At 37.0% G+C, this 25,762-nt stretch overlaps 1 protein-coding gene across 1 annotated transcript; it reads right to left on the bottom strand.

Annotated features, from left to right (window-relative positions):
• Positions 1 to 9,064: 9,064 nt before the first annotated feature.
• LOC104312500 (receptor-interacting serine/threonine-protein kinase 2) lies at positions 9,065 to 25,435 on the bottom strand. The gene is given in 13 exon segments (XM_069793724.1): positions 9,065 to 10,334; positions 10,337 to 10,588; positions 11,918 to 12,001; positions 12,979 to 13,147; positions 13,939 to 14,007; positions 15,562 to 15,647; positions 16,403 to 16,564; positions 17,706 to 17,755; positions 19,591 to 19,739; positions 19,881 to 20,036; positions 20,252 to 20,405; positions 22,675 to 22,840; positions 25,350 to 25,435. Coding segments are annotated over 12 exon segments (1,551 nt in total). The 5' UTR covers positions 22,827 to 22,840; positions 25,350 to 25,435; the 3' UTR covers positions 9,065 to 10,266.
• Positions 25,436 to 25,762: the final 327 nt, after the last annotated feature.

Consider the following 25,762-nt stretch of genomic DNA (forward strand, 5'->3'; position numbering starts at 1 on the left):
AAAACAATACTTTCGTGGAGGTTAGTTTCTTCTATCATAATCACAAAAGTACAAATGTGGAGTAAGCTAGGAGCAGAGAGAAAAGGAAGAGGAGGAGGTAGTGGAAAACGTCCCTATAAGGACCAGAAACTGTTGGATGACTCTGTCTTGTCCAACTGCACTCTTATTTAAATACTCTGAAGATTAACATTAGGCCTTCTTTTATGGAAAACTTGGCTTCTCTATACTGCAGGGCTTTTTTAAAACAGACTGTAAAATAAGCTTTAACATCCCATCTTTTAATTCTCTTCTTCCTATCTGGTTCTGTTGCCTTTCAGGTACATTTTCCTTTTCACTGCCTAATCCACTCTCATCGAAGTTTATTATTTGCTTATACTTATCTTTGTTGCACATAATTACAAGCTCTTTTTGTTCAGTGCTGTCCATGTTGCAAAGCAGAAGTGGGAATAGATATCTTCTAAAGTATGGATAAGTTTTCAAATGTTATCAATAAAACTTTGCTAGGAGAGCAAAGAAACAACAGCAAAAAAATCCAAATCTTCAGGTAAATTTCAACGGACTCCAGTATTTTTTCAGCATTATTTTGATTAATGCTCCAAACTTTCTATTTTCATATTACTTTTTTTTGCTACTGCAATCTTCTCTATTACAAGTGGAATGTGCAATACGTCATGACCCCCCAGTCAATTTTGGGGGTTTATTTGGAAAAAATAATCCTTTGTAATTATACTTATTTTTAAAGAAATGGTTTGACTTACTTTTTTAGACAACTAAATCATTTAAGTCTGAGACCCTACCCTTTCGTGATACAAATTGTCTTATCTATGTTGAATTAACTTCATAAGGATCTGGCTATTTATTAATGAGAGTGGGTGAATCACTGGCTCATTTTCTTGGGAAACAACGTGGCAGTTAGAATCATTGTTTCACCAAGACTTAAAAGCTGCAGGCATTTTTAAAGGTAATGCTCTTTGTCTGTGTCTGTTTTGAAGGCTAATAAAAGTGATTATGTATAAAAACAAGCTAAGGAGGATTTCTAGCTATAAAAAATAGCTTCTTAAGAATAATTTTTTTTCTTGTTTCAGGTCCCAAATTAGTATGTGGCTGTGCATAGATTATGAAGTCCTTAGTGGTAGCGTTTGCAACCCAGTTTCACAGTATTTAGATAAATTTCTTTTGGACGAGACAGTTTGAAGACATCTGTTTTTTTATGTTATGCAACTCTCAGCCTTCTAATACAACTGCTCAGACTTTCTTTAAAACAGCAAAGTTCCTTTCTGGTACTATGTTATTGTCAGTCCTTTTTTGATATGCTTTCTTCACTTGTGGTACCTGTCTTTCTCCCTGATTAAAAGCAGGCAGATGGAAGCTTAGAGGATTCTAATAATACTCAGCAGTAGTTACACTGATACCCTATTTGTAAGCAGCTGGTTACTAGAGGCTGAAGCCAATGTCATCAGTTTGTTTGTGTTATCATGCTGAGTCCAAACTTTGCAATTTAAATTCAACCAGATGTTCCTTAGCAGAGCTACTTTGAATTCAGCATACTATAGCTCCATCAGTTCTGACCCACTGATGCATCTTTGCTTTCAGTACACTCCTGTTACTTTTCTCCTCATTACTAGAATTACCCTGAAATGTTTGTACAATACAAATAAATTTGTACCTTTTATAAAAGAATTCCCTCCCATTTTGTTTAGAGAACTTATACACAATACTTTACAGTGGTGGGAATAATTGTTGGGTGAACAGATGATAAGAACAGCCTTTATTCCCAAAACTTTCAGACTTTGGCAGGATTCTGTAGTTCTATTTGCTCCAAATTTAGGCTGTCTTTAAAGTTTTCCAAAACATAACCCCAAAGACCTTTCTGTATAGATTCCCACACAATGTATGCAAATCAAATACACCTTTGCATGTTGACCTGAATCAATAGATTTTACCTATAAAGTGAACAGGTTAATGTGTACTCCTTTAAACATGCGGAAATAGTGACAATTAAACAAGTCCTAATTCTTAAGTTTATATAGCATAGGCATTCCTTGTAAAATAAACAAAACCATGTTGTTTCAAAATATGAGATCAGAAGCCCCTTGAAGTTTTTGCTGAGTACTTGCCCACGACTGAATGTTCCATGAGTAAGATTTTCAGAATGTCTCAGTATTTAAAAGCACACCTTAAAAATTGAGACATAAAATATTTTAACTTAAGAGATTCTTGAAGATTAGGGAAATTGCATTTTATTGAAACAAAGGAGGATTTATTGCTAGTCCATTTGCCTTTGCAGTAAATAGGATAGCCCTATTAATGGATTTAGTCCAGTTATTCCAATTTCTAATCCATTCTTTGCTAATGTTAGAAGGTATTCATCCCTAAAATTAAAATTATCATTGGCTTTGCTAACTTTTCAGAAATGATTTCCCAGCTGTCTATTTGTGTTTTGCACTTTGCTCCTTTGTTCCACACTTGGCTCTTGATTACTTAGTGCATACAGTGTCCCACAGAGCAAATCGTAGTGGAGTAATTAAGAACTACCAAGAGTTTCCCAAGTTATGCAAGATCCCCACAACTATGAAAAGCCTTTTCAGCTTCCCAGTCACATACTGTGAAGTGCCATAAATCAAGCTTTTGAAAACACTCAAAGCTGTGCTGCAGATACTTATAGGTATATTTTAGTTTCAGAAGAAAGTAATTACTTTTGTTAAAGTTTGTGGCTGTTTTTTTCAGTACTATTCTTCTTAGTTTAAATCCCACAAGCTAAGAGCATTTTGAATACCAGTAACATTGATTTAATGAGACATGATCACTTATGCAGCATGGGTGACAGTTGTCTTTACTTTCACATGAATCTGGAAGAGTAAGTGAAGTGAGAGCAAGCACTTGGGCTTCTATGTCAGAACTCAGGCAGTATGATAAAGGAAACAAAACCTTGTGGTTATGGGTGTCATATTACTACATGTGGAGGTCAGGGAGATACTTTTACCTCGGTGTCACTACCATGGGAAAATAGGAAGACCTCAGCTTGTTTTGAAACTATAGGAGATGGCCAAGTTAATTGTTAAGATGAGTCATCAGTGTCATCTCATGCAACAGATTCTATGGTTGGAGTCCTGTAAGCATCCTCACCTCACACTTAAAGTGGTTGATCATGTAGGTTGCTCAGTGTCACGCTACATGAACAACTCTGTATTTGTCCTTATTGCAAAGGACAAATTTTATTACTGAAGTTTTATCATTGGAGAAATTGTTCTTTTGGATTATTCTATGCTGGAATAACATTGACTGTAGTCGCCCATAATGTTTTGCCATTAAAATAAGAAAATAAAGACAGATTTACATTAGGTGGTTGTACTGAAACAATCAGAAGACAGCTGCATTGCACGCTTTTGGATTTAAATCCAGTATATACTGAACAGTAAAATTACAGCTGTGAAATCCTGATAATTAGATTTTATTTTGTTCTTCAAAAAGGCTTCCTTTATGCAAGAAAATCATCTGTGATTAAATAGTCAGCTGTAAAAACAAACAAGAAAAATCCTCTCTACATGCCCAAGCATACCTTAAAGTAACAAATCCATAGTGAACCTTTACTGCTGCAGTTGTCACTATGCAGAGTAATTGGTACAGTTGATTGGCACTGTTTTAAGCAGGAGAGGCCTGGCCACAGTATGTGCACCTTCTCTTGCTAGTGAAGATTAGCATAAGGAACAACAAACAAGTAATGACATTTTTCACTGCTGGGAGCTAGCTTGGGCAAAGAAAATGACAGTTGCCATCAGATTAAAAAAAAAAAAAAAAAATTGTCTCAGACCAGCTAAGAACGTGGTGGGCTTGGCTGTGTAAGGTTTACAGTTGGACTCGATGGTCTTTTCCAACCTAAATGATTTTATGATTCTAAGAACAAATTAAATTGTTATGTTGATATACTAGTAATGGAATAGCAAAAAACATTCCTAGTAAACACATTAAATTAAAATAAAATGCAACAGCTGAGGAATTCAAACCCTATTATTTATCTCATGCTGACAATGAAATTAAAGACTATCCAATTTTGGTTTTGAAAGACTTGATAATGTAAAACAGCATCCAAATCTCTCTTCTCTTGAATATTTCATTAATTCTGTACCTGAGATATTTCTGTAAAACAAACCTGCAGCTTTGATTACAAGCATACAATTCATTTTAGTGGAGAGAACAGGTTTTAGCCAGAGATGCCAGACTGCATTTGAACCAGCTCTGCAGGGGTTAGAACAGAAGGGAGGAGACAGGAGTATTGGCTTGTTTTGCAGAAAGCTTCCCTGAGTTGAAATATTTCTTTGGCTGTAAATCATTTTGTCTCATACAGCGTTTAGCAAAACTTGTCCAAGATGCAGACTATCAGAAAAACAATCAAATTTCTGTGTAAGGTCATACCAATTCAGCACAAGCAACATTCTGGTTTTTTTCTATGATTTTGCTTGCATTCTAACATTCTATGTCATAAGTTATTCTTTATGTTCCTGTGATTTCATGCAAAAAGAGTGAAGAAAATACATTAATATGAAGCAAATCCAATTGTAAAAATAGACAAAGGGGACAAGAGAAGGTTCAGGGTAATAAAGAATCTTAAATAGTTTTAATTAATTTTTCTAAATGAAAAAGATTACATGTTTTAGTGGCACTCTCAGCAAACATTTAAGGGATTGACAGAAATCTTGCTTGATACAGATTTAATAAGGATGGAAAAGATTTTCATTGTATTTGAGAGATGACCAACCATGATCTGCAGACAAGCAAAAATGTAGGAGTGCCGCCTTTTCTTTTTAGAATTCAACAGAAATACTGTAGAGAGTGGAAATAATCTCCATGGCTCTTTAATTCAGGTTTTTCTCTATTCCATCTTCCTGATAGCTGACTTGCTAACAGGCACATGACTTCACAAGTAGATTTTAGTGAAATAAATAGTGATTGAGTTACAGGGCAGTTGTACATATTCATGTTATGTAACTCCCAGCAAAACCCCACACATTTCTCCCTTAAATCGCTTTAAACATTTGTATTTTGCATAAATAAATTGAACAGGCTGAGGGAACAGGCTTAGCAAATCATTGCTGTTTATATTCATTTTGTCAACTAAAAAGCTCTTGTTCAGGTAAAAAACGTTCCATGAATATTGCTAATTGGTCTGGGTGTGGGAAAGGAGACTGTCCTCCTAACAGCCTTTAAATCTTTTTGAGCACCTGCTTTAAAGCCACTCCAGAAACATACAGCCACAAGAACAGACAACTGGTTGGTGCCTCTGTTTCATCTCTGCATGTTTACTGCCTCTGCTCCAGACTCTTGTATCTTCCCTTTGTCTCCTGTTTGCTAGACCAAAACAAACACAATTTTATCAACTTGTCCTTACGTGTCAGGTTTCCTCACCGCTTATCAGCCTTCCTCTCTCTTCTGGGCTCTCCTCAGTCCATGCTTAGAGCTGAATACTGTTTTCCAGCTAAAACATTGCCAGCATGGAATGGAAAACAGTGGTTAGTTCAGCACCTTGCACACACACAAGTGAACGTGGCAGGCACTCACCTCACAGCGTTTTCCTCCTAGTTTCCTGTTCTTTTGTGACATGATGCTATCGCAGCACATTTAAGTGGCATAAAGACAGTTCTTTTGGGAACATATTGTGCAGCTCTTCCAAGGTGAAAAGTCTCATACATCTGGGTTTTGGTTTTTTTTATTTTCTAGGTGTATTCCTTAGTCACTTCTCTCTTTTTCCCCAGGTAACATTCTAATGAGCTGAAAAAAGCTTTGAGCCCTTTTTGGTGAAAGGAAAACAAATATAATGTAGGTGGTCATTCTGTTAATTAATATGAACAATTTTCCTTGAAATCTAAAGAAAGGACTAGCTGTACAGAACTATCTGGAGTACAGCCAGGTTACTTCTGATAGGGTGAAATTCAGCTGTGCTTTCTGCTCATACAGAGATTGTTGTTGCTGTGTGGAAAGTTCAAGACCAACAGTTGGAAATAGGTGTTGAAATACTTTGGAATGTTATCACATTTCAAGGGTTGAAGAAGTGTTTATTCTAAATCACTACCTTTTAATTCAGCCTGGCTGAAGGAGTCCACAGTTTCTTCAACTGATGCATCTCTTACTTCTGTGGAAGAGGAAAGGTCAACCTTAAAGCCCAGCAGAGATGGCAGTTTGAGGCTATAGATCTCTGCAACTCTTAACTGGGTTGTATTCTTGGCAAAGAGAAATTAAGGCAGAAAATAACAAAATATTGATCACCATTTTCTGTCATATCAGCACAAGAGCTCGCAATAGTACATGTGAGCTTCTTGTCTACCATTTTTGTCATGTTGGGATTAAGCAAAATGCAATGCTGCAACTACCAGCAGCAGCCTTTCTTCAACACATCCAGAATTTAACTGTACAATTACTGTATTCTTGCAACTACCCTAACTTTAATGTAACACAAATAACTCATTAAATATGTTCTTTTCAGACCTTGTCAGGTAGTTTAATTTATGGTGGACTTACCTTCAAAATCCCAGAGTTTTGTTTAACTCTGCTGACATACCAGCTGTCAAGTCAACCATGCACTCAGTAAAGGGAATGTAGTACCAGACAAAGCAAGCAAGGGATTGCTTCCTTTGATAAAGAACAGAATCAAAACTATGCTAAGGCCTTTTGAGCTCCAGTATAATATTTTGCAAAGGGGGCAGGAAAAGAATGAAAGGGAATATAGTGCAAGACAAGATTTCTTCACGCATAAAAAACCCAGCAGTCTTAGTGACAACATATATTACTGAAGGAGAGCATAGTTAATAGCTGTATAGCACTACAATCAATAAATAGCAGTAAAGAAACCTAAATTCTCTCTGCCTGCCTTGATGATGTTTGGGTCCTTCCACAACATACCAGTCCCACAAGTATTTATATATGCACTTAACTTTCCTTACAAATCTTCACATGAATAGCTCAAGTGACCAAACTTGCATAAGCAAGAAAATGTTTACAGGGTTATATAGAATTCAGACTTGAAATAATAAAATAAGAATCCTTGAGGTTTAGTATGTGTTTTGGTTAGTGCTTTAGTTTTTTTACGTTTTAGACTACCTACCTAGTGTAAAATTCTTCTGTGTACATTAGCAGTCCATTAATGCCTCTTTAAAAATTTTGTAGATTAGTATTTTATGAATATGCACTTGTCTTCCTCTGTTGTTCTCTGGAACTATTTTTAACAGGCACTGGTGACAAATATTGAGTGGTATTTATAGCTTTGTTTTGGTCTCTACTGGAAGGACTAATCTCTTAGACATTTCATTCCAGAACCCCAGATTAATTTTCCACAAATTAACCTCAAACAAATTCTAGTGCAGAGGTTCTTACGTTGCAGGAAGTATCCCAGCTAAGATAAAGGTGTTGTATAGATAGGAAAAAGGGCAAGGGACAGTCACCTTTTTACAAGTCAGCAAAAGATAGCTGCAACCAGCAACAAGAAGAAAAATATATTACAGTAAAGTAAAAAAAAAAAAACCATCTGCCTACTCCTCTTACTGTTCCTTTAACAAATCTAAATAGCTTCATAGAATTTGAATATGAATATTTTTAACATCTATTAATTGTACTTTTGTCTTTTCTGATTAACTGCAAGAGAGAGTTTTACTAATCACTTTGTATGGTCAGTCCTGAAGTGACTTCTTTTTATTATTCCCTTTGCTGTTTTCTAGAGCTACCCATTTTTTATATGTCCTTCCTGGGACTCTAGACATCCTTCGCATTCAAGCCTTGTTTCCTCCCATAGATACTGAAGAACAGTTTGAGTCTTCTATCTTTACTCTTGCTCAGTGTCATTTATTCTATATTGTTTTGTGATATCAAGAGAACTGCAGAACACAGAGACAAGGACAATAGAAATCTTAGCTAATGAACTAATGGGTACAAGTAGAATACCATAAACTTTAAGCAGTTTGATACTTCACATCAGTGATCAACACATTACATTAATGTCTTTTTTACATAGCCAACACATTATAGGCCTTACAAGAGTATGTATTTTTGGTGAGACAAAATGAAATGGTGCTAGTTTCAGGTCACTGTATTCTAGTTTTGTATCAAAACTTTTTGTATCAACAGCAGTTTCATTTCAATAAACTAGTAGCATCCCTTCAAAAATACCACACTTAAAGATTCCCAACAGCTGCAGCTGTCAAACCACCCCAAAGTTTAAATGTTTATATTATACAAGGGAGAGTTATGGGGAAGTCTGTGCATTTGGCTACATTAACTTAAGTATGTTTATAGCAAGGCTTTGGCAGCAGCATAGTTAGTTATGACAATGCTTTTAGCCAAAGTATCGATACAAAAAAATCTCAAACTCATACATTGATTTCAGTTGAGCAAGGTGGCAAAAATCTGGTTGTGGATAGAGTTAATTATTAAACAACATATTTAAAGAATTCTATTCAGGCTCTTTTGAATATTAAATAACAAATTTGCCTTTGTTTTGTAATTCGTTATAAACTGTCTTGGGTTATCTTCTAAAAAACTTGGGTAAGCATGATAGTAATAGATCTAACTCTAAGGTCACATCCTGTTACAAATACCTACATTGGAAAGCTAGATATGAGGATAACAAATATCTGTCTGGAAAAATGGATAACTTGTGCTCCCACTGATTTGATGCCAGTTCTGCAATTAACAGTTAAGACTGGGCTTAGGTCTGGCATCAAATTATATTCTCAAGTAGGCAGCTGTTTCAAGAAAAGAACCAAAACCATAATGAGAAAAAAATCAACATAGCCTGCCAGCTGGCCTATCTTTCACAGAATTATGAAGTGTCCAGCAGAACAAATGAATGGAATAATTTCTGAAAGCTGATAATTAAGTTTCAACAATATTGCTACTTTCTCTCTTAAATGTCTGTAAAAATTTCCCACAGGTGAATGATTACCTGTTTTACTCTGATTATGCCTTCTAAACAGGCAAAACACCACAACAGCAGTTCTTTTCCTCACAAGCAAGACATCATTTTTCAGCAGAGACTGTTGAAAGTTTCCATTTAAAGTATACATTGAAAACATTTCAGTGAAGTAGATGTTTAGCTCCTTTAATAGGCAAAACTATTATCAACATATTCTGATAGACATTGCTTTTAATTGTAACAATATATTATCTCAAGGCGGTCTTAAAGTTTAATGAATTTATGTAAAAAGAAAAAAGTTTATGGTCCCAGCAGCGTTATAGTATGTGATGTAACATATTTCTTATCTCTTAAACGTGCCTAGAAAACACATCATCCTGTATTTAAAATTGCACCTGACAAACTACTGAATTCAATAAGCAGTTTGAAACCGCAGAGAGAACAACTGCAACATAGGGAAACAGAGTAAAATGGTTTTGCATTTGAAATACTTGTAGATTGTATAACAAGTTGTCATGTTAGTCCATGACATGTTAATCCAGTGCCATGAAACTTGAAGGAATCCCACTGTGCCTTCAAAAAACCCCAGCATCTTATATAACCTCATTTTCATTATAATTAAAATAATCTTACTACTTTCTTTTACCCTTCAGCAGAACCACTGTTTCAAAATGATCAGCTTCACACCTCTTCTTCCTGGTTTAATTTTACATTTGAACTTCAGACATACTTAGAGAACTACATGGATGCAAGGTATTAATGTTTTTCCATTTAGTAAATACTTTAAGCCCCACCTCTCCAAAGTGTTGCTATCAGTGCCCCATTTTCAGAGCATGTGACCATTTGTGAGTGAAAATAAAATAATTTATTGCATAATATAAAATTTCCAAGTCTTACGTAAGGCCCTGTTGAAGAAATATGTCTTGATTCTCTTAAGGCTTTCACTCTGACAGCTGGCTCAGATATGAGCTCAGTGAAAGGCAGTAACTTTTTTCTCCTCCTCCAGTACCCTGTTTGCTATCCTTATTTGGAAGGATTTAATAACAGCCATTCTTCCATAGCATGACCTCCAAAAAGTCATGATCCAGGTGTCACCTGTCTTGAACTGTATTTGGTCTGGCACACGTTGCACTCCTCCCATCTCTGAGGTCCAAATCAGAATTTGTTATACCAGTCTTGGTGATTTCTGCAGGCAGTGGTTGACTTGACCTTTTAATCCAGCTAGCTTTTTTTACTAGAGGACTAAAATCATGGGCTGTAGGAAGGCTTGACTTCAGTCAATGGGTTATGAGGAATTAATATGAATCATTGCCATTCCAAATTACCAGTGCTCTGATGCCTGTAACAAACTGCAAAAAAAAAAAAAGTCACAACAGCAGCCTATTTACCTTAGAAGGATAGTCTGGGCAGTGGCTGCCTTGTCCCAGAGGACTAATTTGGTCACTGGAAGTACAGTCACTACAACTTGTGCTGCCCTCTCTCCAAGGCAAAGGCAAGTGTCCAACAATGCCCGAGCACGCCCAGTCACTGTGGGATAAGAGGTAATTGTTTCATAATCCATTCGGGACAACATTTGCTGTGAGCGAAGGACATCGAGGATATGGTTGAGGCGTCCTTCTGTCATGCAGCTCAGTATGGTCTGTCTCTGGCAGGCTAGTATTTGGCAGCAGTTTCCTTTGCAGCTAGGATCTTGAGTGAAAAGGAAACAAAATGAGATACACTAAGTGCTCTTTTCTTCCAGAAGTTGTTAGCAAATGATAGCATTAACACCAGAAATACAAACTCAATAGAGGAAAGGAGTAGGAAAAGTTAGTTTATTTGTATTCTTTGTTCAAAACTAGTCCAATGTATTTTCATCTTTCATTCAAAACTCTTGAATATCAGATTACAGAAGATAAGTGTTTCTAAAGATTAAGTGCTCAGATTGTGTAAGGGGAGGAGATTTTCAGGTCTTGTGCTATTCATCTAGCATCTGTTTCAAACTTTATGCAAAGCAGCTTGGCTTGACATAGATGAGAAAACTCTGTCCTGTAGAAAGTGGAAGCACAGATAATAGGTAGTTCACGGTAGTAGGACTTTGCAACACGTAGCGTGAAACTGGGAACTTGAATATACGTCAAAGCTGAACTAGTAATGAAAGTAATATGCTTGGCAAAATGGTCAAGAGCTTTGGGCTCTGTGTCTTTTCACAAACTGATTAGAATACTTAGTACTGATATTAGGGGTTTTAGTATACAGTAAATACCATACACCAAGAGAAAATTAATAACCAAAAGCCATTGTTGCTTTGGAGAACATGCCTCTGTCATTCTGATTCCTGATTGTTGCCAGTAGAGTTCTGCAAAGAACTTTTCCTGCCTGAACCAGTCTGTTGTTTTATCCAGAAATTACATCATCACTCAGAAGTAAATTGAAGAAGGATGGCCAGCTAGGTGCGAGAACTATCATAGGCCAGCTTGCAAAAAGTTAGCAACAAAAGCTCACAAAGCTTCACCTATAAGCAGAGGCAGGCTTCACAAATCAGAAACTGGCCTTTTCTGCCTCTGTTCACTAGGAAAAACTGAGACCGCGTAAGCAATGAAATGAATGATCCCTCCTTCTCCTAGTCACTTGTTTCTGTAGTCAGTAGCTACTTTTGTAGAGGTATAGAATACACAGCTTAAAATCACAAAAAAGGATTTTCCAGACTTAAATAACTAGTGTATTTCACATTCAATGTGTGCTATAATTTTTGTATTTTTAGTATGGTCTTCTCAGAACTGTTCTCAGCCTGAATATGACCCCGGAAAAGGACAAGCCAATATTCTCAGTGGCCAATGCCTGAACTTCCGAGAACATAGGAGCACACAAATAGACTCACGAGACATTTGTATCAAGTTTGGACCAGTTATTACATTAAATACCTGAAAATGTGCACAAAAGTTAGAGAGATCTGTGTCCTCCAAACTTTAAACAATTTAATCACTAAGATCTGGCCAAGGAGAATATTGCCACCTCAAACTAGAAATGGTGTCTTACCTGTCACTGCTCGTTCAAGATGCCTAGGTTGTGGTCTGTGCTTAAGAGCCAGTGGTGGGTCATTATGCTGTCTGCTGTCTTTACCTGTGGTTGAACCAGATAAAGGAATCATGCAAAAGGAATTTGGTTTTCTGCTGTCAGAGCCTGGGTGATCTGGAAAAAGTTTAAGATGAGTAAGATCAGACCCTTGAATTGAACAACAGAACATTACACATGTCAGCCACTGCAGAAGACTGGAACTGAAGACTAACCTGAGAGCGCTTACTTATTACTAGCTGTTCTTTGGGCCCTTGTTAATACATCATTATTCCTAGGAAGATTTTGGCATATATTACTACACAAATCTGACTTTTTCAAACTGTCTGTAGGAATTTGTTTCTGAAGTTACAGAACATTCTATTCTGCCCGTAAGTCTGATGGCTGTTGATCAGAACTAAAATGCTTGGAAATGCAGATGTTGCTATAAGTGAATTGATTTCCTGTGGCTCAACTTTTGTATCCAAAGGCATGAGGAGTACAAAAAAAGCTTTTAAGGAAACATAAGTCTTTTTGACACAAATTTAAACACTTTGATAGGATAAATCCACAATGGAAAAGTAAAGAAAGTTATTTATATAGGAAATGGTGATTACCAGGAATCATTCACGTGTTCCTGGCAGCACAGTCTTTTTAAAACATACGTCTTTTTCTTATGAGAAATTACAAAAAAGCAGTTATTCCTGGTGGCACAAGGCAGTGTGGTTCCCAGGAGGGACTTGTTCTATCGAAAGCAACAGGCAATATTTGATGTGCAAGGGAAAGGCAGCTGTACATTACAGGTCAGGGTTCTAAACAAAATTTAGCAAAAAAGGCTTTTTGATCTATACACTTTATCAAAAGGTATTGTGGCATCTCTGGTTTTCTGCAGTGAACTTGTGCTTCAGATGATACCACTAGAGGGCACAGCTGTACTCTGAGAAGGGACAGTTTTACAAGGAAAATAACATTTGTATATGGAAAACGTGGTAATATTTATCCTTTTCTTAGAATATCTGGAGCTGAGTATGTTTCAAGGTAGAGACCTTTCTTTGTTGTTGCGTTCTGTGGCATAGTATTTGCCAGACCCGTCTCAAGAATATTTTCTCTTCCTGCATTTTTTGCACTGCTATCAAGTAGAATAGTTGACAAGCTTTGCACTACAAAAGGAATTTTCTTGCTGATTAAGTGGTTGGTTTTTTGTGGACAGATGACCTGAAAAAGATCAAAATAGAGAAGAATTATCTTCTTGGAATCTTTTGTTCCAAACCCTCTTCTAAGAAGTTTTCTCTTGGAATAAGGCAGTCATATCACAGGGCAGGGCAGGTATGCAGCTGTTGAGCATACAGACATACTGAATTCAACTTTAGGTAGTTACCCTGAGTCACCATGGCAGCACAGATCCATAGGCTAACTGTCCTAGAGTTTACTGCAGTCCCAGATTGCGTCTGCAGCCTGTGCTGCCAGCAGCCATGGTGTCACTAGAACTTGAGCTGTTCAAAGCTAGCTCTGATCCAGGCATGTGAGCTTCAGTTCTGTCTCTGTATCTTTCAGTATTGGCAGGCTTGCCACAAGTGCCAAAATCACTTTGAAAATGGGAGTTAACTGTATTTTGGAGTTATCACAAAGCAGCTGGTGTTGCTCTAAGAAAACTGGTTGAAAATGCTAGAATTCAGCCTAGGAGTTTTTCCAGCCATCATTTTGAACACAGTACGAGGAAGGCTAGACTTTTGCAATTTCATTAGGACCTCTTCAAGAAGCAGAGGTTCAAAGCAACTCTTAAACAGAGGAGGTTGTTTTTGCAAGAGCAACATCAGAGTCAGCTGCTTGTAAGAAGGTAAAACAGTGTTTTTTGTTGGTTAACCGGATGGACTTATCCTGGTTACGGACAAAAAGGGTTAGGGATATTTTGCCCCACAGTGTTTGTATTATACATTGTTAGGGCTGGCAGGAAAAACAGGCAGCTTATGAAGTACTCGTGTAAGACTCTCATGCCATCTACTCACCTCTGAATTGCATGTGCCCATCTGCAATGTGTGTATTTCTGAACCTTTGCATGCATTAAGTGCCATCTCCTGGAAGAAATAGCACAGTAACTCCAGTAAGTATACATACAGTTTGTTCAATTCACAGTAGTCAGGAGCAAGAATTTATACTGACAATATATATTATACTTTAAGATACACTGATACATAGTAAGAGTGAATTCCACAGAGCAGTTTTGCATTTTAACAGATGTAAGTGGGCATAGAGTCTGACGCAACTCTACCCTGTTACTGTTTCTGCTGTTTCAAATTTATTTTAAAACCCAGGTTTGAATCATGCAGGGAAAGGTGAAAATAGCCCCATATTGAGAGAGAGAGAGAGAGAGAGAGAGAGAGATTGGACTAGCTATAACATGTTTTCCTTTAAGTATCCAAGCAGCAGGGCTGTCCTGTATTTAGTATGCCAAACTGTCTGCAATAAGGATGTGTCAATACTTGTAACTTTTTTTTCCATTTTGTACATCTACAGCAGATTTCTTAAACTGTTTTTCAGTTTACATGCTTCAACACTTATGAATTAATCAATTTTCAAGAATCTCCAGTAGCATTTTCACAGTCATTTTGGACATATTATCGGTTCAGTTGTTTGAACAATAAATAGTGCTCCTTGCTAATTTAGCAAATAGAAAAAGAAAACCTTTTTCAAGGGACATTGAAGCATCAGATTATGGAATACTTGGCAGTACAATCCTAAATAAACTTCAACAGTAGTAAAAAGGACTTGGACTATAACTATGCCACCTATTAAAACATTGATCAAGTCTGTTCTATAATCCCAGGATGTGATTGCAACATGTAGAAATAATCCAGCATGCATTAACATGAACAACTAGCATAAGCACAGCAATGAAACCGACAACACAGCATGGGTTGTGTAAATCCAGATGGAGTCAGAATACTTGTTCAAGGGCTGAAGCATGTGTCACTAGTTTCCTCACTGTGACTAAGTTACTAGAAAGGATATAGCTATATTTGTGGCAGTCAGATTTGTGCCGGATTTCCCATGGCAATGTAGACGTATATGGAGTTAGCTGTATCCCTTCATTGTTGGCCATTGCCCATCCATTCCTGTGGTATCAGAGAACCCTCTTAGACCCTAGGACAAGTAGTGTCTTCTGCCTGAAGCACGTCAATTAAGAAGCAGTGAAGTGTACAGAAAAGTGCTGATGCTAGTATTGCTACAACAGGTACAAACGCTGTCCAGGTTTTGGACTAAATTTCTTCCAACCAATATGTACAACAAAAATTGTCCTTGGTTCTAGCCCTAATCTGATCTGCTTGAGGCTGATATTTGTTCTCGCTCACATGGGTTTACCAGTCTGGTTACAGCTGGTGACTGGAAAGAAGCTGCCGTATTTTTATAATTGCAGGTAGCAATTGACACAGTGTCTAGAGAACCTCACAATATTTATTTTCAGCAATTCCTGAATGAACCTGAAGTGCTAAAGGGTACTCTCCAGCTCTCTGGCATGTCCCATAAAACAATGAAGACAAAGCCTTTCCTGGTTTTGGACCACAAAGATTGCTATTGAAAGAATCAAGTAATGTCTTTGTAGGAGAACAAAACTTAAATTTTGCACTAACCTTTGCATCCATCAGATTGTAGATTGCAGTGGAAATTGCCTCCTTATTTATACTTGTCAAAATTCCATTTAGAAGGTCTACACATTCTGCAGGGGTAATAAAGCCTTTAAAATACCACATTATGTATGAAAGTGCATATATATTTAAGCATCAGCATATTGCTACTAAGTTTATTACTATGGTGAGTTGCTGGATGAACTAGATGAAATTGGTTAATACAACTTTGACCTCATACCTCCTCTTGGTTTCCTTTTTGAACTGATTTTAAGGAATGGTTACAGTCATATAAAAATCACATTTTCTTAAATGTTAATACAGATGTAGTGAGTTTACTTGCAAAAGGTTTACACATGACTGTATAAATCTGTCACAATAAAGCTAGATGCAAACTGTTTCCTTAGCACTTCAGCTTTGAAATTTGCTCAGAAGTCCTCAAATATCACAGTTTTGACTTTTCTTGGCTATCTTTTTAGAAAGTGATGGTAAACATAACAATTCCACTAAAGTAAACAATGATAGCACACTTGAAAGGGAACTGGTTATGTATTGGAATCAAGAATGCTGAAGACAGGTTGATCATTGTTAAACTACTATATATAGGTGATAATATCCCTTCCTTTATTTTTACTCATTTTTACTTTGCACTAAACACAATTTTGGAGATAAGTAAGCCATTTCTGGTAGGAATCTTTGGTTAGAAAAAACACCTACAGTACTCTGATGATCTAAAGACTACTTCCACTTCATTTTTTATGTCATTGATTTAGAGTGCTAGAGCAATGTTCCCAGCAAAACTATCTCCATTACAAATCTTGCAAAGAAAGCAAATCCTGAATGTTACCTGGAGTACATGGTCTATAATCTGGTTCCTGATGCCAGCACAGAGTGATAAGGTGCAACAGTCTATTCCTCTCAGGCAAATTGCTTGGTATAAACTTTTCTGAAATGCCAGGCCGCAAACTGCTGCAGATTCCTGTCAAAACTTCCAGCAGGGTTGTTTGACCTGCAATATAGAAGAAAACATCACTGCAAAAAACATTAAAGACCTCAGAACTCTCTTAAAATGATATTCAGCATAAGTTACTTTGTGTATTTTAAAACAAAGATTGCTTTTTTAAAAGTAAAAAATATATTAACACTCTTGTAAATAGATATGCTAACCTTTAACAATAACTACAGGTACTTATTGCAACAGGACATTTCAGGATAAAGAACTCTGTCCAAGTAATAAGTCACAAATGGATATGTAAATATGCATTGTAAACTACATGCACAGATACCTCAGGAATACATGTAATTATTAGGGGCATATTCTAAGCACATAGTTTTATATAAAGCCTTTATTTAAAGCCTGCATTATAAGAATATAACTCCTATTATACACCCCCCCCCCCCCCCCCCCCACTTTGGGCAGCCACGAGATGGCAGCCATAAGCTGTATGAACGTTAAGATACTACTCTATGCAGTATTTCTAAAAGGTCCTCAGCCTGTAAGATACAGGAGTCCTTCAATCAGTTTTGTCATGCAGAATGCAGCCCATAGCAAAGAAACCTTTCGCTGATCTCTCCGTGAAACAGGGATCATTCCTAGACTGTGACAATTATTATGCAATGCTTTGCAAACTCAGTTCTTTAAAACTGGTCACACTTTCATCTAAGAAAGTAAGATTCCCTGCTTGCTTAAGAGGATTCAGCATGAACTGGCATTTCTTGATCAGGGTTTGAAACTCATGGCAACTTTAAAAATGAGCATTCTGGTAATCTAGTTAGCTGCTTGTCACTAAAATATTCCCTGATTTTAAAGTGACAACTGTCAAATATAAAGTGGTATTCTTCCTCACTAAAGATAAGTGGAAAACCCAACTCAGTAACAGAGTGCTTCAGCAAACACAGAGAGATGATACAAGTGGGGTAAGAAGCTATGCCTTTCCCCTTCAGAAAGATCAGCTTCTTCGGAAACACTGAGGGTTTTTTGAGGGATTCTAATTTTTACATCCCATGTGATTTGTGCTGTAACATTAATAGAAGGCAGAGGGACATCTGAAAAGACAGAGCTGTTTGTATCATAATTTCCCTGCAATAAGGGAATTTGTGGGAGAGATTAGGGCAACACAAATTCTGACATGAACAACAGAGATAAATACCTTCAAAAGGTTTCTGTCTGCTTAGGCTTTCCCAACACAGCATTCCAAAACTGAAAAAAACAGAACAGCGAAAGACCATTCATTAGTTTGCAATCTGTATCTATGTTCTCATTTCCAAGAGAAATTTCACGGGTTTAAGAGAAGGGAGTTTTTCAAGACAAAATCTGTCCAAGTCTTTCCTAATTTGACAAGATCCTTTTTCCTGCATTACGAAGTTTCAGTTTTCAGCTGAACTGTTCTTATAATAAATCAGTTAGAATTAAATTTTTAATTTTTTTTTTTTTAAAACATAGGATCAATTAGAATTACATTTCACATTACTGCCTTATCTCCATTTGCTCCTGTGAATTTCGAAATCTTCTGTTGTGCTTTCTCTATCATTTTTGTTTTGTTTTCAAGTAATTTAACTAGCAACTGAAAGAGCTGGACTTTCAGCAGGTACTGACAAGCACATTAGTTAACCTACCAAAAACTTGATTCTGACCCACTCTATGTCTGTTTTCTTTGGCAAATTTTGATGGGGCTCCAAATACCTTTTTCCTTTTCTAACATCTTAGGAAGTATTCCAGTGATACCATAGATCTACATATGTAGCCCACAACTCAGATCATATAAAATACAGTTGTTTGATAAAAATCTCAATCTGCAAAATCAGAGGCAGAAGCAAGGAGGCTGCTGGAAGAGAGAAAGCAGGCTATGGATGAGTCAGAAGCAAAGCAATCAAAAGGGGAAGAAGCAGTTCTAGGATAAACATACCTGCTTACTCATATAGCTTGCTGCAGTGCTGAATTACAATGTTTAAAAACATCCCCTCTTCTGTCTTATTTCCACATAAAACCTGAAGGTGCTTTTACTTAAATATCCTCGAGGAAAGTATTAATGTAACGTGGGCATACATGTAACTTACATGTACTTAATATTTCACATATGACACATACTTTTGTTTTCTCTGTTGCACCACTGTCTCAACATACACCTATCTCATGCACTGAGTCACATCTGAGCATCTAAAATTATACAAGAATGACACATTGGAAAATGAATTATGCTACCTGAAAATAAGCCTCCACTCTTCCTGCGCAAAAATCTTGTGTTTATGAACAACATCAGATTAGTCACATCATTTATAGGTCTCCTCAAGTGTATGCATTGTTTGACTCATCTTAGAGCCTACCTCTGTGACAAAAAAGCAGGAGTTTGAATTAGTTGCTTCTATAAAAGCTCTGAAAACAGAAGAGTGGTCATGCTTAGAAGTTATTTATAATGTTAGTCCACAGGCTCTGTATGCCAGTTGTAAAGACCTATGTCCATACAGACAAAAGTTGCAATTCGAGCATGTAATATATACAAAAGGAACACATGGAAATAGGTTATCTTCCTCCTTTGGATAAATGACTTCGTTAAAAAGTATGAATGCTTGAGCGGCTCAGTAGGTTATTCCAGCAGAGATTCCATAGGACCTTAATGGGACACTATTGAGAGAAAGGTCTTATTTTTACCTGGGCCTCATTTAGGCATGAAATGTTCTTCCTGAAACTAAAGCCAACAACAGTTCATGCTTAGAAACTATGTGAAGTAGTTATTAGGTTTCTAAATGTATATGAAAATTTTGACAGCTACGTTACCCTTTTAAAACATTTGGGTCCATTATATAAATATTTATATGATGAACTTTGAGAACAGTTCTTAACCTTGGTATATTATTCACCAAATATAGGGAATTTCAAATTTAATTTACTGCTGTAATTGGCCTCAGGGAATACTATCCTACTGCATTGTGTAGATCTGGCATTTTTACTGTAGTGTCTTTGAAAATAAGTATTTCAGCAGCATTGTAGAATGTAACAAGGACTAGGTATGACCTGCCCTTAGAAATTCCATTCACCTGTAAATATCACCTTCCTGGGAAGGAAGGCCTCCTTCAAGTATTTCAGGAGGGAGATACACTAAATACTGGCAGTTTCTCCGATTGCAGTTCTGCAGGTCTGACCTCAGTTGCTGACTCCTCCAGTTGATTAGACCATAATCCGATATCTACAGAGATGGGACAAAAAATAAATTTGAGTAACAATACCTCAAGTCTTGGTATTAAATGTTGACTATTAGGATAAATATATGCAACAATAGGACAATCACTGTATTTTACATTAATAGGCTAAAAGTAGAAGCTCCTACCTTGGCTCTGTACTGCGTATCCAAAAGCACATTGGAAGGTTTCAGGCTGCAGTGGCAGAAAGCTGGTTTGAGGCTGTGAAGGTGATGCAGCCCTTCAGCCACATCTGACAGGATCCTTATGAGTAAGGGAAATGGAAGTTCTGGGTACAGCTGACGCTAAGTAACACAAAATACAGGTGTTGGTAGTGTGAAATTGTTACAATTCACATTTTCATTTGACAATAAACAGAAGTACAATATAGAAGCTAAAGATACAGAAGCTAAAGAACAGGTTGACTGTGACTACTGTCCATAATTTACATGGTGATTGTTCTCTGTTGGCTGACCTTGTAATTATTTTTGTCACATAAAAGATGACTTCTTTTATGTACCTCATGGATGAGCGAGTGGAGGGATCCATTGTTCATCCATTCAGTCACTATACCCACAAGTCCATGGTACTGGTAAATCCCAAGAGAAGGCAGGAGACGTTCAGACTCATAGCGTCTGACACTTGCTATATCCTGAAGTAGCAACTTCCACTCCCTGTTAAAAAACAAAAAAGCATTAGAGGCAGGTTAGACGGAAGGGAATTTCAGCTGGAGATGAGATAGTGTAGGATATGGAAATGAGAGATAATCATATGATTGAACACAAGCTAATATAATTCTACCAATAAAACCAGTATTATATCATCTTTCCAAACAATTCTAAGAAAATGAAGCAATCCCTTGTGTAGTGTATTTTTCTAATATAACATGAAAGACCTCTGGATGCTTTACTATGAATGTAAGAGCACAGTTTAAAGCAAGATTGAAGTGCAAAGGCAGGAGAAAGCTGAGTTATATGAAATGCTAGAGTAAGAAAAATCAATTTTTTTCCCCTTAGTGTCCCCAAGAACTTGTGTTATATCCTTCTGCTATTAGCGAGATCCACATTTACAGGGAAATTATTATCTTCCATGCTTATCTAATGGGACCATATTATAGAAATGAGATATGATACAGCATGTCAGAGTATTATAGAAAAGTGAGGCCAAATTCAGATTTGATGTAAACAGTACAACTCTAGTGACTTTGCCAAATTTAATTCAAACTCAACTGTGGTTGGACTGTAGACCTGAATTCAAACAGTTTATTTACAGCAAAGCTTTGATCATCATCAGAAGAATACAGTTTTGTTATCTAAACTTCAGACAGTTACTTCTTCATGCACAGGAAACACTGAACTATCAATTAAATTGTGCTTTTTTGTGGAAGCAACTGAACTTCTGCTACATGTTCAATTTTTGTTAATTGCATGTTTTATTTTAAAGATCTGATTATCTCTACTCTATGGTACTTGTGAGCTGAAAATTCATTAAAATTAATTCAAGATTCAGTTGATTTCAACAGACCTGGAACTCAGTCTCATTATTCTAACCAGCTGTTATATGAGACTTCAGTTTCAGTTTCTCATATTTACTGTGTTGATTCACAAGCCTGTAAACTAATTACGGGAAGTAATTCACAGCCCCACCTGTTTTAACACTTATTTCCACAAATCTAAATATTTATCCTCAGCACACAGTTAAACATTTTGCAGCTGGAGTAAAACACAGTTTATTCTCCCAGCTTTCCTAAACACTGTGTAGTGTAAACAAGAGATCAGAATGGTAGAAAGAGAGACACGAACAAAACAGTGGCTTTAGTTTTAGGGAAAAAAGTGTGAGTGAAAAGATGTCAAATCAGGGTAGCATGTTAAATTCAAAGCAAAGTAAAATGTTGATTTCTGTAACTTTAACTGTTTTGTTTTGGGGTTGGTTTGTTTGATTTAAAGAAAATGTGGATAGGGGATGGAGGAAGCTTTCTTCTTTAAACAAGCTACCAAACAAATAACATTTGTTCAGATTACAGAATTGCTGGACTTCTATTGTCCAAAAAACAAGCAATCCTCCTCCCCAACCACAAAAAAACCCCACCAAACCTTACAATTCTTAACTGTTCTCAAATTCTGGCAGCATGTGGTTTTTGAAGTATCACTGAAAATTTAAACTGTCCATTTAAAAATATTTGTATGAAATACTGTTTTTTTCCTCCCCTGCCTTTATAATGGAACAAATACAACACTATGTATTCAAGTAGGACCCTTTTGTATTTACTTTTAACAAAAGCCGCTTGAATGGCAGCTTTCTCAGTTAACAGGACTAACTAGTCCGTGGATGCACATCAGGCACTCCTTTTGATAAACAGTCAGGTCAGTGCATTCCCTAAAATGCTTTGGTCTTGCTTCATCAAAAGTAGCTTGTGGTTACTCTTGGAAACTTTCTGTGGTTTTGTTGCACCCTGGAATTTTGTGGTCAGTAGGCTGACGCCTGTCAGTTACTGCTCATTTGTTTTTATAATTAGGACATGTACACATCTCACTGCCCTGTAACCATGACCATTATCCCTCCCTCCTCCTCTTTCTCTACACTGTCACCTGTACGTGCTGTTTTATGTTAAGTTCAACTGAGATCTCTTCAGGGACCTCCAGAAAGATGTAGTAACATAGCATGCTGAGTATTACTGATCAGGGGTTTGTAGACATTATTATAGTAGAGATAATTAATGACTTCAGGATTAAGCTCTACTTTTATAAAAATTTGTAAAAAACCATACAGCTTGTTTCTCAGTAGAACTTCCTCCTAGTTGCCTCTTGGCTAATCAGGATTTCTAGGAATGGAGATGTCTTTAGGAATCAGATGGTCCTGGGCATGCCATGATTCATTCTGGTGCCATCGCTGCAGGTCTGTGCTGCCCACCGGCTCAGTTAGTTGGCCAAATGAGACACGTACCTCCCTGTAGTGTCCTGGCTGGTCAGCAGCTTCACAGAGATGTGAGTGTTCCAAGAAATATGAAAGGCTTTGAGTGCAAAGCCTGAGCCTGTCCTGGTCAAGGTAAAGCTATCCACATCTTCCTGGGCTACTACAGGTAATGATTTGGCCATTTCTTGGTGGCTGGCTTGGGGAAAAAATGGCAGAAAAGAAAACAAGTTTTAAGAACTACTTTATGTCACTACTACCAAAGCACAGCGAAGCTGCACCACCCCTTACTTCCCAGGTAACTATTACCCTAATCCAACAGGCTTCCTTTTACCACTGTGTCAGACTTTCCTTATAAAACCAGGAAAAACACATTAATTGCAAAGGAGTGTCTGGACCATAACTTGCCATCTGAGACTGCAAGGTGCTAATTAATTGCTCATTATTATTTCCACCTGATGACTTTGAAATGTTGGGCCAGTATTTATAATATAGAGTGTGATTTTAAAGTGATGCTGAACTATGTAGACAACAAACTAGTATCTTACGGTTACATGCTAGACAAACATACAGTTTCGCCGCTTCTCAAAAAAGGCAATTATTCAGTAACTCATGTCAGTGTGTTCAGCATCATTCTTGCATGTATTCTTTAATACAGCATCACATGTAAATGCAAAAGCAAGGCAAAAGGCAAATTTCCTGCTGCTGTAAGCTGGCAGAACTCTGCTAAATGGGCTTGTGTCTTCATAGCAGCCTCTAGTTTGGCCAATACTCTCAATACATTACCTCTCTACAGCCATCTGAATGTCTCAGACACATTGCATGGCAATGCATGTGGATTAGAGATAACCTCTGCAAATCATCACCTGTGTTACTATGCAAGTAACATTTTTATTCACAACTGTGAAGCTACATTAGACTAGAGATAACCACAAAGTCAGTAGTGAAAGAGGAAAACAAGCAAGCCAAGAAAACAGATGGGATAAAACCATTGGTAAGGATTACTGCAAGATCAGTGGTCAGTGAGTCAGAAGAACTCAAACTGGAATACTCCCTTCAGGGTCCAGTAGACCAGGGTTAGAAAAGGAAACACAGGAGGGAACTGAAGCAACAGGGCCAAAAATTTGAAGTAACCAGTAAGGACTGTTGAGTGTGAATTGTGTTCTTCTAGAAGATGATGTGTTCTACAAAGAGCTCCTGGGATACAGGAGGCCTGAAAGTCTTCTGACTTTGAGCACATCACTTGTACTCCATGAGTAAAATAGAAAAAAAAAAAAAAAAAGGACAAGTCCCTGATGATAAATTAGTCTATGCTCATGGCTGAACTGCTTCTAGTTCATGACCAACTTATTTTCGGTTAATCTCAGTAGGTCAGCTGGGCCACGCAGCCATGTTTCACAATCAGAGAGGTACTAAGCTCAGTTTTGCATCTAACCACAATCAAAATGCAAATAAAAATTCAGCAGCTGATTTACGAGTGCAGCTTTAACTGTACTTGATTCTGATGGGAAAGCACAGTTGAACTTTTTGCTTTTTGTTAGATTATTGTAGTTTGAAAGCAATAGCTGCCTTAAGTGCTTCACTTAGTTTCCTTAAAGAATAAATCCAGTATGGTATGAGGCTGATGGACTGGTTAAGAGTTTCATGAAATTTGAAAAGATTACTCTGAATGAAGATAAGTTTCCAAATGAGCCATTTATCCTTTAAAGTTGCAAAGACAGACCACACAGATCTACCAATCTTAAATATAAAGGAGATAATCAAAAGGCTGTCAGGAGCAAAATTATGTCTCGTTTTTGTTATGTACTATGATAAATAATCATTTAAATAGCCAACAGAATTTACTCGACTCCAAACATAGTACAAGGAAGATCAAACAATGAACACAGGATCTAAACCATTCCTGAAAGTATCTATTTTTATTTAAAATTGAATCAAGTAAAGCTATAACAGTTTTTTAAACTCTTGCTAACTGGCTACTTAGGTAAAAATAAAAGCTAGCCATCAGCTCCTATTTTGGATTTGCAAAACCTAATTTAACTAGAGATTTTTAACTAGAGACTTTCTAAAAACAAAACAAAAACCACTTCGATCTTTCAGTTACAAACCATGACATATCAAGCACCGTTGTCCCTGTGTCTGAGTTTGTACATCTGTTCCCACACCTCAGAGAGACTTGCTGATAATCTCCAAAAGAGTTTAACCCCAAAATGAGAAATCTTTTATTTATCTAGGGTGCTACCCAGATTCCTAAAACAGCTGGAAAGACTAATCATGGAATATGGGACTATCATGGAATTATAGATAACAAAGTATCTCTCTACTCCCTAGATTGCAAGTTTGGTACCAAAGCAATTTTTTCAATAGTTCTGTTCTTGTGAATGCTTTTTCTCCTGGACCCCTTTAAAAAGTCCGTATCAGACCACAAACCCAGTATTTCTTAGGTGACCTTTGCAATGAAGGGTTTCATATTATTTTTCACTAAGACACTGAAAGCCTTAGATAACTTTGTCATGTTCACCTAGTAGGGCAGGCAGGGGCAGGAGGGAGACTACCATCAAACAATTTATTTCAAGTTTCTAATTTTACAGGGAATTTTTTAAAAGTAACTAATAGTGAAGATGTTTTCCTTAGAATGAGAAAAACGCTACATTATGTCAATATTCAGATGCCTCAGTAAAAGAAATTGGAAACAAAAATCAACTTACCTCTGGAAATACAGGCATAAAACCCATGGAACAGCAGAGCGAAACTGCTACAGATACCAAGTGCAAGTCAGCTTTGAACTGCATTCAAACCCTGTGTGAGTCAGCTGTTGTTGATCTCTCCTTTTATTGGCTGCCTGCAAACATCTAAAATTTCCTGTTCAGATATACAAGCTGTAACTCTTTAGTGACTGCAGATGGGTTTTCAAAGGCTGATTTCTTAACTGCCTGTAATTAATGAGAGGAATTACAGAAAAAGAGGTTGGATAGCTACTTTTTGCCACAATGAGGAATTCCAAGAAGGAATGCAAGAGTGAAAAACACCATATTGGATACAGCCCAGATACAGAAGCACGTAGAGCTGCTTGCAGATGGTGCAGCTGATGCTTATGTCTGCAGTAGATCAAGCCAACAAC

Source organism: Haliaeetus albicilla, chromosome 10 (genome assembly GCF_947461875.1).
Source record: "Haliaeetus albicilla chromosome 10, bHalAlb1.1, whole genome shotgun sequence".
NCBI classification, from domain to species: domain Eukaryota; kingdom Metazoa; phylum Chordata; class Aves; order Accipitriformes; family Accipitridae; genus Haliaeetus; species Haliaeetus albicilla.